This window comes from Pecten maximus, chromosome 6 (genome assembly GCF_902652985.1).
Source record: "Pecten maximus chromosome 6, xPecMax1.1, whole genome shotgun sequence".
Classification (NCBI taxonomy): Eukaryota; Metazoa; Mollusca; class Bivalvia; order Pectinida; family Pectinidae; genus Pecten; species Pecten maximus.
Genome location: NC_047020.1, coordinates 14,016,939 through 14,032,447, shown reverse-complemented (window position 1 = coordinate 14,032,447; position 15,509 = coordinate 14,016,939). Strand labels below are relative to the sequence as shown.

General features: G+C 34.2%; 2 protein-coding genes across 2 annotated transcripts; both read left to right on the top strand.

Annotated features, from left to right (window-relative positions):
- Positions 1-719: 719 nt before the first annotated feature.
- LOC117329032 lies at positions 720-4,035 on the top strand. Its single transcript, XM_033886718.1, has 2 exons — positions 720-746; positions 2,379-4,035. The coding sequence occupies exons 1-2, from the start codon at positions 720-722 to the stop codon at positions 4,014-4,016; spliced, it is 1,665 nt and encodes a 554-aa protein (XP_033742609.1). The 3' UTR covers positions 4,017-4,035.
- LOC117329033 lies at positions 4,026-14,086 on the top strand. Its single transcript, XM_033886719.1, has 8 exons — positions 4,026-4,609; positions 5,216-5,362; positions 6,160-6,295; positions 9,588-9,725; positions 10,388-10,492; positions 12,523-12,647; positions 12,866-12,974; positions 13,157-14,086. The coding sequence occupies exons 1-8, from the start codon at positions 4,370-4,372 to the stop codon at positions 13,225-13,227; spliced, it is 1,071 nt and encodes a 356-aa protein (XP_033742610.1). The 5' UTR covers positions 4,026-4,369; the 3' UTR covers positions 13,228-14,086.
- Positions 14,087-15,509: the final 1,423 nt, after the last annotated feature.

Sequence of the window (15,509 nt, the reverse complement as noted above, 5' to 3'; positions counted from 1 at the left end):
CCAAATCCACCCAAATCTACCAATATATTCCACACAAAATGATATACATTACATCAATAACGTATCAAAAAGATGTTTTTAACATTTTATAATGATTAGGCCTATTACGTACGGTCTTTGTCGATTGGTTTAAAATTCAAAATTAAGTAGGGGTTACCTCCCTTATAAGACTGCTAACATGTTGGCACGGGTCGTAATATTCGTATTTTTGTTTAATTTTCTTTTCAAATGGATTGACTTTAAACATATTTCATTGCCAACTGACTGATTACATTGAAATAGGCATAAACAAAAAATAGACATTTAAAATATTGAATTAGTTTTTTTTTATATATATTTCTGATAGGTGTCAGGTGTTCCGCCCACGTTTCTCATCAGTTTTTAAAGATATTTTTTTTTATTCCGTAATTCTAGAACGTACAATTGCATATTTTTGATTTTGTAAAGTTTATTATATTAAATAATATTCGTTTCTGATAAAAAAAATAAAAGAACAATTGAGAATAGATAAATATCGAATTTAAAACAATAGATAAATATTGAATTTAAAACGTGTATTTTTTAATGTAAACGTCACTTTATACATATCTTGTAAAAACTACCTTATAACTGAAAATGTCTACTTATATATATTCATATATATATCATATTGTCTTAATGTCTTTCATACAATACTTACAACTGCTCTAAACTGTATGATTTTTACTTTTACAAGATATATGTCAACGATACTAGCTGTCTGTAAGGTAAAACTTGTCCATACGCATATTTACACCCCCGCTCGCTTTAATCATTTTGTCTGTCCATGTTAACACATGGGTCTGGAAGGCGGATCCACGAGGAGGGTAATGGTCAAACTGAAAATTGCTTTACGCGACAATGGTGCACTAAAATATTGATTTTACAAGTTCACTGTCCCAAATTATAAGCTCTAAGTATGATTTTGTTAGATTTACATAGTAGATTAAGGTAGATTTGGGTATATTTGGGTGGATTTGGGTATATTTGGGTGGATTTGGGTATATTTGGGTGGATTTGGGTGGATTTGGGTAGATTTGGGTGGATTTGGGTAGATTTGGGTGGATTTGGGTAGATTTGGGTATATTTGGGTGGATTTGGGTAGATTTAGGTGGATTTGGGTGGATTTGGGTGGGTTCGGGTAGATTTGGGTGGATTTGGGTAGATTTAGGTGGATTTGGGTAGATTTGGGTGGATTTGGGTAGATTTAGGTGGATTTGGGTAGATTTAGGTGGATTTGGGTAGATTTGGGTAATTCGTCGCGCCCTGTACATGTACCTAGACTGGCCCCTGACTATAAAATTACAAATAAAATAATACGTAAAAATTTGATATAGTATTGTAATTTTTTAAATTGTTAATACTTGATAAAAACTGCTGATAGTCTATGTACATACGGTGCACTGGTCACTAGAAGATAGTGACTAGCTGAAGTTGCCGAAACGCCATGGTTAAAATTCCAGAATAGTTGTACAATTGTACAAAAACATTAAAACAATATGTACTTACCAATCTAAAGAAAATGTTTCATGAAACATCACGATGCCTACTTGAAGGAACGGGGAAAGATGTGTAAAACTTCCCCTTTATTACGTAAAAACTTCCCTTTATAGCGGAAATAAACAACCGAAGTACGCTGTAGAATAACTTCCGGGTTCAAATATCGGGGTCATTCCATTTGTTGATTATGATGCGAAGTACTGCTTGACAAAATAGAAAACATCAATATTCATTTAGAGACATTTACATATTACATGTATTATGCTTAATATATATATACATGTATATATATAATATATATATCTCAAATAATCTAAATATATTATGTGAAATTATATATAGTACCACAAAATAGTTTGTCTACACCATTACAATGACGGTGGCCCATGGACGCCTTGTCAATATACACCTAAGCATCACGTTTTCTTCAGAGGTTTTTGACATTCCTTGTCTGCATCTAATGTAGCTGAAGTAGTGTGACAATTATTTTTGTCAAATTCTGCTTTGCTTTCTCTCAACTTTCCCCCCTTTTCTTCCAGAGGTACGCTTGACTAAGAAACGGTCAATCGAATCATAGCTAATAAAATAATTGTATTACTCATGCATTGGAAATCTACATTGAATTAGATGTGTTAAAGAAGGATAATTGTTTTGTACGTTTGGGACAATCATGTTATATAATTTCAATCAACAAGCATAGATACGGGTATCAAAGTCGAATTCATTTGAATCTGAGTAAATGATGAGCATACTAGCAAACAGAAATGAAATAAATTAGATAGATATATATAAACATGAGGAGTTTTACTATTTATAAGGGACAATAGATAAAATAATGTACTGTTGGTATTGTATTACAGGGATATAGTGAACCAAAAGATGGGTATATCAAGTTAGCGATGATGAGTGAACCGGCTAGAAAAGAGGTGACGCAAAAGAAAGGCAGCGGGGGTGATAAGTGGGAATTTACCAACAGTGTCAAATACAGTGAGCAAGACGTGTATGAAGGACTAGTACGTTATCGAACGGACATCTGGGAACCACCTGAAAATGGATCTGACTTCAATGGTTCGTTGAACTTCATATCACCGGAAAATGATATTTACGACGGATGCTACATCATTGGGAAAACAGAGGCTACAAAAAACTCAAAATACCTTGGAGATAACCAAGATGAATCTGTTAAAAGCAATCACTGGCCTGGAGATGAGGATATATCCCATACCGAGGGTTTGGGGACAGATGTTGGGACAGGGAAAGTTACATCGGAAGATGATGCTGTCTTGTCAATGAAGACGAATGAGATCACTCCAGTTAAACATCCATTTACCAAAACTGATGTATCTGAAGACGGTTCGGAAGATGGCGCTTACTTCCTGGATAAAGAAAATGATAGAGACTTTGATATTGCCGAGGCTGAATGCATGTGGGATTCACAAACTGACGGGCCATCATCAGGTATTTCTATGGATGAAACTATTCTCATGGACCCATTAGAACGTCTCAAAAATGTTCCTCAGACAGACAAGGAAAGAAATATATTACTGGACGGCAGGTTGAAAACAAATGCTAGCAGTAAGAGGAGCATGTCTCTCGAGAGAGCAGCTGGAACATTGCGCTCGCCTGAAGAGAAGGAGATGTCACATACTGTCGACCCGAGAGCAATTGTTGGAAAGGGGAAAGTTACTTCGGAAGAAGCTGCTGATTTGTTACCAATCAGCAGGAATGACATCATTCCAATCAAAAATCCATTTATCAAAACCGATATACCTGAAGATCGTTTGGAAGATGATGCTGACGTCCTTGGTAGAGACTTTGATGCTGACTCTATGTGTGCACGCACTGACGGACAATCACCAGGTATTTCCATGGATGAAACTGTTCTCGTGGATCCGGTGGAACGTCTCAAAAATTTTCCTCAGACTGATGCAAAAAGGAATTTTTTACTTGGAGACAGGTTGGAAACAACTATAACCAGTACGAAAAGCATGTCACCAAAAGCATTTAGCGGAAATTACGCCTCGGCGAAATTTCAACATGGCGAAATGGAAAATATTTTGAGATTTCGAGATGAATGTTTTCGATGGCTGGCAGTGATGCGATCACAACAGACCGATAAGATGATATCTATAGCAGGAATCATACAAAACACCACCGAAGATTATGAGCAAAGTCACAAAAACCTGAAAAATAGCACTGTGATAGACCAGATCACATCATCCATCGAATCGGGACTCAGCTTACAAATGACATGTGTGATCGTTTGTATTGTGTTTGAACTACAAAGAATTATGAGTGGAATGTTATGGAATGCTTTGTTACCCTTTTCAAAGCAAACAAACTTACGTAGACATTCTGTGTCTACCGAAAAGAGCAAAATTTCAAACAGTCTGAAGGAGGTAGCGATATCATATTATGATGCTGGAATTCGTCCAATCACACCCACTTTGAACACATACATGGTAAGTACTCTGGACGGGCGGCTGATGCCCTTCTGACAAATGAAAACCAGCTGTCCCCAACAACGTCAGTCAGAGAGGATGAAGAGGTACTTGTCCCAATAGTGCGTGCAAGCTATCCCGATTCTGTAGCCGGTCCTCCTGGTAATGTCGACTTAGCTGTTCTTACAGTAGCTGTACACCCTCCTGGCTCCGAAGCCAGTCTTCCGGGTGATTGTGTTGTAGCTGTTCCTGAAAAAGCTGCACCTCCCCTTGATTTTGTAGCCGGTCGTCCTTGTGATGTTCTTGTAGCTGCAAACTCTTCCGATCCTGTACCAAGTTTATCCGGCGACGCCGCTTTGGCTATTCCCGAGGAAGCACACTCCCACGGTCCAGGTTCAAATGCTGTCCAAATGGATTCCGAACAACAAGATGCATTCCTCACATATCACATTGATCGTATCGTCTCAATGAAACCAATCAGGCAAGAAAACATTCACAGGATCAGAAACAAAATGAAACCAGGGACCGTTGTAGATCTACATGGCAAAAAAGGTGTACCGCTGATTTATGGAACAAGTCCATATTACGTCAGAAGTTTTCTCAAAAAGCGGAAAACAATCGGAGGTCAAAGAGGATTGTTAAGAGACCAGGTTAGTTCGTGAATATCAATTAACATTTCTGAAAGGACTTTCTACAATTATTCCGATTTGCACGTGTTTATTTTAAAATTAACTTTCAATTTCTTTTAAATTTTAACTTTCAAAATTTAACCAAATAATCATTGCTATGTATTTAAACATTTCATAGCAAAGTCGTAAAACTTTTTTTCATAGTTATTATCACTGCGACACATAAAGTACAGCACAGTGCAAAATTGGAAAATATCAAGACCTGTTTTTATATTTTGTTCTCGGAATCAAATAATTTTGGTGATAATTTTGGCATTCGAACCATTTGAAGGAGTTTTGGAAATACTTCAAGTGACTTATTATTTGGATGCTTAAGGGTTTCTTTTAAACCGCTATTTTATGATAAAAACGAAATAAAAGGAACATGGGATGATAACAGATTCAAGTTTGAATGGTTTAATTAATAATGGCAGATAAAAGTCAATCATCAGAATTACTGTACGCCCAATTGAAAAAGCCAAACGTTTGTTTTGGAAAAATCAATTCTCCTTCCGCAAAATGTTGTGAATAAGGGTGTTTTATTTATTAATTGATTCATGTTTTTACTTCATTTTTTTTATCTAATAGAGACTGCACAACATATCTACAGAAGAAGGATTCCTATTGAACCGACATTACCAGTATTGGAAATACTTCACAGAGGATCAATTTGGAAGAATGACGTTATGTCGTGGATGTGACGACCACAATGCTGTTACTTTTCTCATGCTTGAGGCAAGTTCATATACATAATGTACATAGCTGTTTCTCTGACTTAACTGTCTTTAATATAACAAGCAGTCATATGTTCTGTTCTAAATATAACGAGCTGTCATGTGTTCTGTTCTAAATATAACAAGCTGTCATGTGTTCTGTTCTAAATATAACAAGCTGTCATGTGTTCTGTTCTAAATATAACGAGCTGTCATATGTTCTGTTCTAAATATAACAAGCTGTTATGTATTCTGTTCTAAATATAACAAGCTGAAGCTGTCATGTATTCTGGTCTATATATAACAAGCAGTCATATGTTCTGTTCTAAATATAACAAGCAGTCATATGTTCTGTTCTAAATATAACAAGCAGTCATATGTTCTGTTCTAAATATAACAAGCAGTCATGTGTTCTTTTCTAGATATAACAAGCTGTCATATGTTCTTTTCTGAATATATCAAGCAGTCATGTGTTCTGTTCTAAATATAACAAGCTTTCATGTATTCCGGTCTAAATATAACAAGCTGTGACAGTTCTGGTCTATATATAACTAGCTGTCCTGTGTTCTGATCTGAAATTTATTGTTTTCTAAATATAACAATTTAATAATAAATAAAGCACAATGATCTCGCAGATGATATGTATAGATATATGACTGAACAATACATAACATTTAATGAACGGCATGATAATGGAATAATATTACTTAGGCTACTGTCCAAGCACTTATTTTCACTCTGTGAACAGATAAGTATATTGTAATGACACTAGTAATATACAAGACTTGAGATATTTACTATTCAAAATTTGTTTCCCAGCGGAAGTCAAAATGTTTTCTTGATCAGGAGCTTCTGTTTTACCTGGAGTTTGGAGGAAAGGTGCTCATTGTTCCAGAGCTACTTGGGGTCATCGAGGAGGATGGCTACGTCAAGATGATGTTTCTGTACACACCAGGTAGGTTGATTTACGAGTCATCAAATACATACTATGAATCATTAGTTATAAATGCTACTGTCTGAAACATAATACGAATCGGTGTCTTTTGATTTCGTCTCCAAAATGGCAATGGTTTCATGAAACATTCAGCAGGAGTATAAAGTGAACAGATGTGTATAATAAATGTTGATTAAAGTGTACATGGGCTTACCTGCTTAGAAGCTATAATATCCCCAAATAAGGTGCATGTAAACTTAAGTCGGAAAAATAGGATGTGTATACACTGTAATTTAGGTGCACATTTACTTTCTATTTTATTCCTGTTCATAACATATAGTCATATTTCTATGCAAATAGATAAATAGATGGATTTCACACTTCATTCGCAGTTCACACTGAACTTACATTTGAAGTTCATACTTCATTCATGAGTGTTTGTTCTAGTTAATCAGTCTATAAATGTTGTGTTTGTCCTAGTTTATCAGGCTATAAATGTAGTGTTTGTCCTAGTTTATCAGTCTATAAATGTAGTTTTTGTCCTAGTTTATCAGTCTATAAATGTTATGTTTGTCCTAGTTAATCAGTCTTAAAAACTAGTGTTTGTCCTAGTTTATCAGTATTTAAAACTAGTGTTTGTCCTAGTTAATCAGTCTTTAAAACTAGTGTTTGTCCTAGTTAATCAGTCTATAAATCTAGTGTTTGTCCTAGTTTATCAGTCTTTAAAACTAGTGTTTGTCCTAGTTAATCAGTCTATAAATGTTGTGTTTGTCCTAGTTTATCAGTCTTTAAAACTAGTGTTTGTCCTAGTTAATCAGTCTATAAATGTAGTATTTGTCCTAGGTAATCAATGCCTAATATACTTACGATTCTGTTGATATGTCGGTATTTCTATTGTTTTTATTTTATTTTATTTTACAGTCAAATTTATATGATCCCAAATGACTACCATTTCTCGTTTTTATTTGTAAACATATTATCACATAACATAAAATGTATATAAACATTATCACATAAAATGTGTATTGTATCCTTTGTAAACCCGATGAAGGAAATGAAGATAATGTATGTAAACAGCATCGCATGTTATTATTAGATCATTTACTGAATAGAACATAATTTGTATGTCTTAAAAGCATGATGTGAATGCCATTGAAGCGTGACTTTGTTTCTCTGTTTTTCCCCACTGCAAATTATTTCCTTAGCTTTTCTTTCTTTCGTGCATGCAGAGCATGATAGCATAGGGTCGTGTTGTCAGTATTGACTCTTTATTCTTTTCAAAGTTTCCATGGAATGCAACCTCCTTCCAGAAGTTTGATTTTCTCTTTGTATTTTTCAAGTTCTATGTGAATAAATGATAAATTTTGCCGGTACATTTGACATGTAACTTCAGGTTTAATAAACGTTCACTTTCAGGATATTGTTTATCTTTGTTGGTGTTCGTTTGATATACTCCTACACCTTAGTTGTCATGTTTGTGAGAAAAAGTGTAATCGTTGTCGCAACTATATTATTATTATGATATGCATAACATAAGCTATTGTATTGTTATTACTTTTTCACACTATAAAGCATTACAAAATTTTAAGGACTCATTTTCAAAAAAGTTTATTTAAAAGTCAGTTTTGAAGAAACTACTGGCATGCACTATATGTGACTCGAACGATCCAGTCTGGTTCTTTTATTGTCTTTACTTTTAGGACACGACTCGAGCAAATCCCCTAAAATTACAAATACTAAACATAGTTACACACAATTCTACTCACTCACTCACTCACTCACTCACTCACTCACTCACTCACTCACTCACTCACTCACTCACTCACCTTCCAAGAGAAATAACTCTTACTCAATCAATTACAACAGTTTACCCTATTTCTAGAAAACACTTTTATTTTCATACTTTTTATACTTTAAATGTTACCACATTAATTACGTTTATTCTTAGAAACTTTTCACAGAATACGATTATCTTCATTATTGAATATAATTAATAATGATACATCATTATGGCAATTCACACAGAACTGACTGTACATTCTCACTGCTAGATGTAAACACAATGCATACAGTAACAGTACATAGTATTGTACTTTTTGGATGAAACCTTTAAGGACAGTACATACCCTGCATGATTGGACAAGAGTTTTCCCGCCAACTCCATTTTTGGGAATTTAGACACCTCAGTGTATAAGTGAATGAAACCATAGTAAATATTTAATCCTCTTGTTCAATGACATTAACAAATAACCTATACATTAGTTATTTCCTTCATCACAATGTTTTACTGAACATTATTAACTGGTGACCTTCAATGTTCTTGAAATATGGAAACACTCACATGGCTATTTTCTAAATAAAGATACAATAATTATCTTTAATTTGAATATCAATACCACATATACCCTACCTTAACTGTATACAGCATACTACCATAATACGATGGTTACTTTTATACAACTATTACAAAGACTTATGAAATATCAAGCCTTGGAATGACTTAACTGTAATTATGCTGTCGATCCACCTGACTGACTTCTCAGGTATCGCATATAGCCCATCCTCATCTTAACACCACATCTGCTTAGATAAGCCAGTCACAGATTAACCAAATGTCACTCTGTCTGTAAGGTGTCATACAAAGTAAAGAAACTAACAGGTACAGATAACACACTAACAGTAAGGATGCATTGCCTTTTATGTTCATGGCAAAAAGAGTTAAATTGGTGCCCCCGTAAAATAATTTAAACTATATATATACATTTAGTTGATATAAACACAGGAAAACACCACACATAATCATTATAAGTCTCATACTGCCACATTTATTTTCAGGATATACTTATTGAGGGGGTAGGCTTGTTTTTGGGATATGCGTATTTCTGAGGTTGACTTATTTTCGATGTTTAGGATATGTTTAAAAGTTTATCACATAGCAATATAGTATTATTTAGGAACATTGGCATATTTTTTACTTAACCATTTTACCGATCAATGATTAAAAAAAAGAAAAATGGCTTATAGATAATTAGTTTTAAAGAGGCACGTTAAAGGCCGAACGAGTTCTATTGTATTTCAACAGTCAATATTGAATAAAACAAATTTAATAACAAATGACAAAACATTTATTTTAATCGTTTCGAGTACTTGTACAGGGTAACTCGATCTGTCCAGAGTATATCCGTTAGACAGTCAATATTTTCCCTCTGATATTCGAAAGCTTTTGTTTTGTAAATAAATATCATAAAGCTGTTTTTGTTTATTCTTTACGAAAATATACGTTATTAACTGTCAGTGCTGAACTCTATAACAGGACATGATGTATTAACGTCTGTGGTGAACGCGGGGAGGTTTATGGATAACCTCAAGGGTATGAGGATCTTCATGGAACAGCTGGTCCGCGGAATAGAGACACTGCACTCGAAAGACGTGATTCTGGGAGGAATCGGTGGTAGGTATGACCATCACAAGGTATACTAAGACGTCACACAGGTAAGATGTTAACACAGAAGAAAATGCAGCAACATTAAGTAAATACGATAAACAAAAAAGGAAAAGTGACAAATAATGGTAGTGCGAAATGTAACGTATTCTGTCGACTGTTTACATTTTCTTCATATTGATTTGTATTACAGGAATATATGTTTGTATACCACATCTATCTCGGACGACTTGTCAGCGAACCGTCACACACCGGAGCTCGTTCTTATGTCTACAGATACATGTATATTTCATATAGTTTTATATTTTTTTTGTTATTGACAGACACCCTGTACACTAATTTTATTTTGTATTTCTTCAATTATTATTCCGTTTAAGCAAAATCTGATTTCGTTTTATTAGACATTGTTTCAATTTCATAAACCACATTTCACTTTCTAGTTATTGATCTGTATAGCTTTCCGATGTGTAACCCACCAATTTGACTACATTTAATGCTTCAAAATGTCACGAAAAATTTAATTAATTCTGGACATCACTAATATAAATTTGATTATGCTTTATAACGTGTAGGCATTAGTTTTATTATCTATATAACACACGTTAATTTGATAAACTGATTTAAGAACACTTTCAAGATGTTGTTTAGAGTTTATTATTTTCTCCCCGAAGGTGGCATGCTTCTGTTGGATGCAGAGCTAGGCTCCAGCACCATTCAATTCTTCCCGTCCATATCAGTGATGACAAGGACGAGTATTGAGAAGCAACATCTCAGAGGTATGGAGGCGATTAAATGAATAAAAAATGTCTCGTTGATGTCCGTTCTCTTATCTGATATGATTTGATAGATACATTAGACTCTTTATAAGCCTCTATATCCATATAATTAAAAAAAACAGTTGTGGCATCATCCTTTGACATTTGCGTGCTATATTCGACATACCATGTAGCCGTCTAATAAGTTACTTGTATCAGTCCAACAAGTACACAAAAAATGCATTTATTAGACAGTCACGTGTAACCTTTTGGACGGATACAGGCAAAATAGTGGACAGCTCACGGTAAGCTTTTGAGTGAGCATATAATCATGTTATACAATGAAAAACTGTAATAGAATAACGGGAAAATAAATATCTATTAAATGTCACACATAATTTGAATATCAACATTCCTAAAGAATATCCGGTATTTATATTCAGACTTTCTATGCACTTTACATTTTCCTTTAAAAAAGTTTGAAACACGGAACTAATAAATATCCAAACACTTGCCAGGCATTACGTGCATTTCCCTTTGAATTCTTCAATTTTAGGAATAACATTTTGGTGTTGATGGAACATCCCCCACCACAATTTATGTGAACAAAATAACTCCAGATTTATGGCCGTGATATGTCTTTGATTTGGTGAAATGTAGTTTGGAGATGGTGTTGAAATCTTGAACTTTCTCACTTCAATTGTGCTGTTTATTTTTTTCATTCATTATCTCACAGATATAGTCCTAGAAATACACCATCAATTTCGTGAATAAATCAATCACATTGTTAGAATTTCATCCATTTCAATACTGCATGCCGATGCTCCAAATATACTGCACACGTGTTGGGAATGCGCCTTTATTGTTGGACGACATTATCAAGATGGGACTAAATTCTACTCTGGCATATTTCACACACCTGTAATGCATGCACTTCTACAAAAGCCTGCAAAGTATGCTGTATGACTCCATCGTCCTTTTGCTGTATCAATAGCCTTCGTGGTTCACTGCACATGTTAAACAGATATCAAACCTGTCCGATATAAACACAAAGAAGATGTATGCTTTAACTAGAATATCAGACTGTCCACTATTCTACATACAATACAATTTTTGGCTTGTATTCTTTACGTACATACAACATACAACAGGTTTTAAAACTGAAAAAAATAAAATGCTATTTTCACATTCACTAAACCAGTTTTATATTGTATAATAGAATTAGATGAAACGGAAGGTAAAGACATTTTCATTATATCAAGGTGATAGTGTCGTAACATTTTATAAAAATGCCCTCTTCTTGTTCTATTAATACCACACTGACACATGTTTGTACCTCTATAAATATCCCAGGTTTCCCTGTCCTTTCTGTTTACAACATCTACAAAAATAGGCTTGTATATTTCATTTAACATCAACTTGAGTTGTCGGTTTATCTCTCGAAAGCACGTAAACAAATTTATATATATGATTCGGTATTATTATCTGCCAAGAATTCTAATTTGCTATCTCAATTAATGATATAACTGACACAGACGCTGTCACATATCATATTCCTAAGTGGCATGTGGAATCATTCGTTCACGGAGTGAACTTTAACATTAAAGACAATCATTTCCGTGCATTTTTATTATTAGAAATGTAACTCAATCACGTAGTTTATATGATATGACATATTTTAACATGCATGTAATTATAATTGCATATCGCAGATTATGAATATGTTTAAATTGATTTAAATAATTTTTCCCACCGACTTTTAATGTTATAATTTCCGGAAATGTACACAGAAAGCGCGGAAAATATTACATAATTATGTTTTATGCATATGTGTTATATGAATAAAATGAAAGCTAAAATAGCAAACACAAAATATAACGGATATAAATGCGACAAACGTATTTGTGTAAATATGCTTTTTCTAATTCTCATGCGTATTTATAATAAAATATGCACAGAAAGAACTGTTTAATTCAATACTTTAGTGTGAACGTAGTATGCTTTTGGTAACTCGTGCTGCTTATGTTAAGAAATTTTGAATATTTACACAGAAAATTTTCTGACTGAATGTCGTCTAGAAGGAATCGACCCCCTGACACGATTTATCTGGGAAGGCAAAGCAAGAGATATGCATAGCATCGGTCAGTTACTGCAAGGGATAATAGCTCAAATCCAGGTAACAGACTGGCTAACCAAAGCAACAAGAATCATATCGAGCTTCTGTCGGTCTATAATATAGCTATAAAACATGTCGATTCCTCGTCAGCTAATCGCATATCTAATGAAATAACATTTCTAGGGGTAAGGCTGAGGGGTTAGTATTTCGCTACGGCCTTTTCAGAGCGTACAGAGCTACAACATCGGTTACTATTTACAGTTTGTTTTATCTTAAAGAATCCGCCTCCTTTAATTAATCATCTGGTGGCACATTTACTTGAACCGGACAAGGAACGACGGATCTCAGCGTCCAGGCTCCGTAAACATCCCTACTTTGAACAACTACGTGAGTGTATATTTATAAGTACAATTTAAACAATTTTTTGGTGCTGTTAATATCATTTTGGCTCTACGTCATCTTACTCCCAGGTGTATTGAAGGGTGTAGATATCGTATGTGTCTTTTGTACAATCTATTTTTACACTAGCGTTGAACGTATATTATTACAATGAATTATTGTTTTGTAAGGGAGTCTTTCTATGGACTTATGCGACGACAATTCAGTGTTTGGACGAACCCGAGGAAGTGAACCTGCATGAAGACCTCTGCAACGTAGGATGTGACATCATCAGAATTTTATGTAATTCTGTTAGATGGACAAGTGACATATTTGATTGGTGATTCTGTTAAAACTTACTCAGCGAAATAGACATTAGTTTAAACAATATTTTATTCATTAATCAAAATAATCAATACATATAAAAATATTTTTTATGGGATGGGAAAACAAGCTTAGAGCTTATATTAATTCCTTTCCCATGTAGCCAGTATCAATGCTACACCACAAACTAAATATTCTATGTATTATTTTCTTCTTTTTATTCCATATAATATTTACGTACAATATTAAGTTTTATATTTTTATATCGTTTAAATATTTTCTTTATAGATATTATGTTCTTATTTTCGCTATATTCTGATTATGGCCCGGCTGGTAATTTTCGTATTTATTGTCCGATTTACAAGAAATTTGGTCTAAAATGTTCACTTCACAAAATATATGCCGGGACACACCGGGTACAAAAATAAAAGTTAAAGGTCTAGGTAAAATTTTGTAACTTTTCACTGATGCACATTTTGTTGACATGATTGACATATTTCTGTGAGTGGACATCGTAGATTATGTGTGCAAAGAATTTCATTATATTTTGAAGTGCCATGGCCGTAATTAATGAAATTCACCTGATGACATGACCTTTTTAAGCTCCTTTGGATGTTTAAGTTAATTCAAATTTTGAATGCAGGGACTGTGTAAGAAATTGACAAATAAGTATTTCTTGTCTTTTCCCCGTTTGTTTGCTTTTTGTGTTTACAGGAGAAGACTACAGTGTGTTTGATAATAACTATAAATATGTATAGAGTAGCTTTGTTATTGCATTATTGTATTATACCGAAATATACGTAAAAATATACTCTAAATAGAACAACACTGAATAGAATATATAGATCTTTCGTTCTTACTGTCCTTAAATAGTGTTGTGAACTTTGCATGGGATGGCTGTTCTTTAGCCGACGCTGATAGATTAGAAAAAATACAACTAGAAGCTGGCCGCATTGTCACTGGTCTACCCTCTTATGCCAGTAGACAATCTCTTTATACTGAAACGGGTTGGGAACCTTTATCCCAGCGTCGTTCTCGTAGAAAACTACTACTGTTTTACAAAATACATAATCACTTTACTCCTAGCTACCTTACCACTCTACTCCCTAGTCTTGTTTCTGATAACTCCACACACAATCTCTGCAATTCCGAAAACTATGTTTTGCCAAACAACAGACTAGAATCTTCCTATCAATCTTTCATTCCTTCTACAATCAGACAATGGAATCAGTTCCCCTTAACATAAGACATACTGTTTCACTTTCAGCCTTTAAAAATGCCATCCGCAACACAGATATACATAAATTACCGAACTATTTTTCTATGGCGAAAGGGAACATAACATTTTACATACTCGTTTAAGGAACCGTGCCAGTACATTAAGAAATCACTTATTTAGGGCCAATTTAGTTGTAGACCAAAGAATAACACTATTTCGTAATCTCAATACATATATTCACCTTACCGTAAATCTATTGCTCTTTGGAGATTCTAACTTGTCTGATCGAGAAAACGAACTCATTTTCATGTACACTCAGGAATTCATTCAGGATTCAAATAGATTCTAACCCCCCCCCCTCCCCCCCCCCCCCTCCTTTTGATCTTCCTTATATCTCTTTTAAATTACGACTTTTGTACAAATTACTTATTTCAAGTGTATGGTTATATCTTTTCCAATACCGACGGCATAGGAGAAACGTATTTCAAAGAAAGAAAGGAATGATCAGGGGAACGCTCACCATGGATTGGATTATTTGGACATTAGTATAAGCAGTGAGCTTGGAACAGTGGAAAGCTTCAACTTTTGCCGCCGGTATTGGTAAAGATCGTCGCAAGCACGCATATAATAAATAAATACTTATGTTAAATCCAAATATCTCTCTCTCTCTCTCTCTCTCTCTCTCTCTCTCTCTCTCTCTCTCTCTCCATAAATATACATATGTAAGCCTATATATCGATTTATTTGTGTAATTTATGATTGTAATATTTAAGGGAGAAGGCTTTAGATAAGTTGTATAACTTGTGCCCAATCCCGATTGCACAGAAGACAATAAAATATGTTTAAACTAAACGTACTGCATATGATTAGTCTGATGGAAAAACTTCAACTGAATACCGATACTCTGCTTGCTTATGGATTATATGAGCCTAGAAGTTAGCGGGTTTGATATATGGTAGGAGACTAGAGGAGATCTAGACATATTTTTGTAGACAAAGATC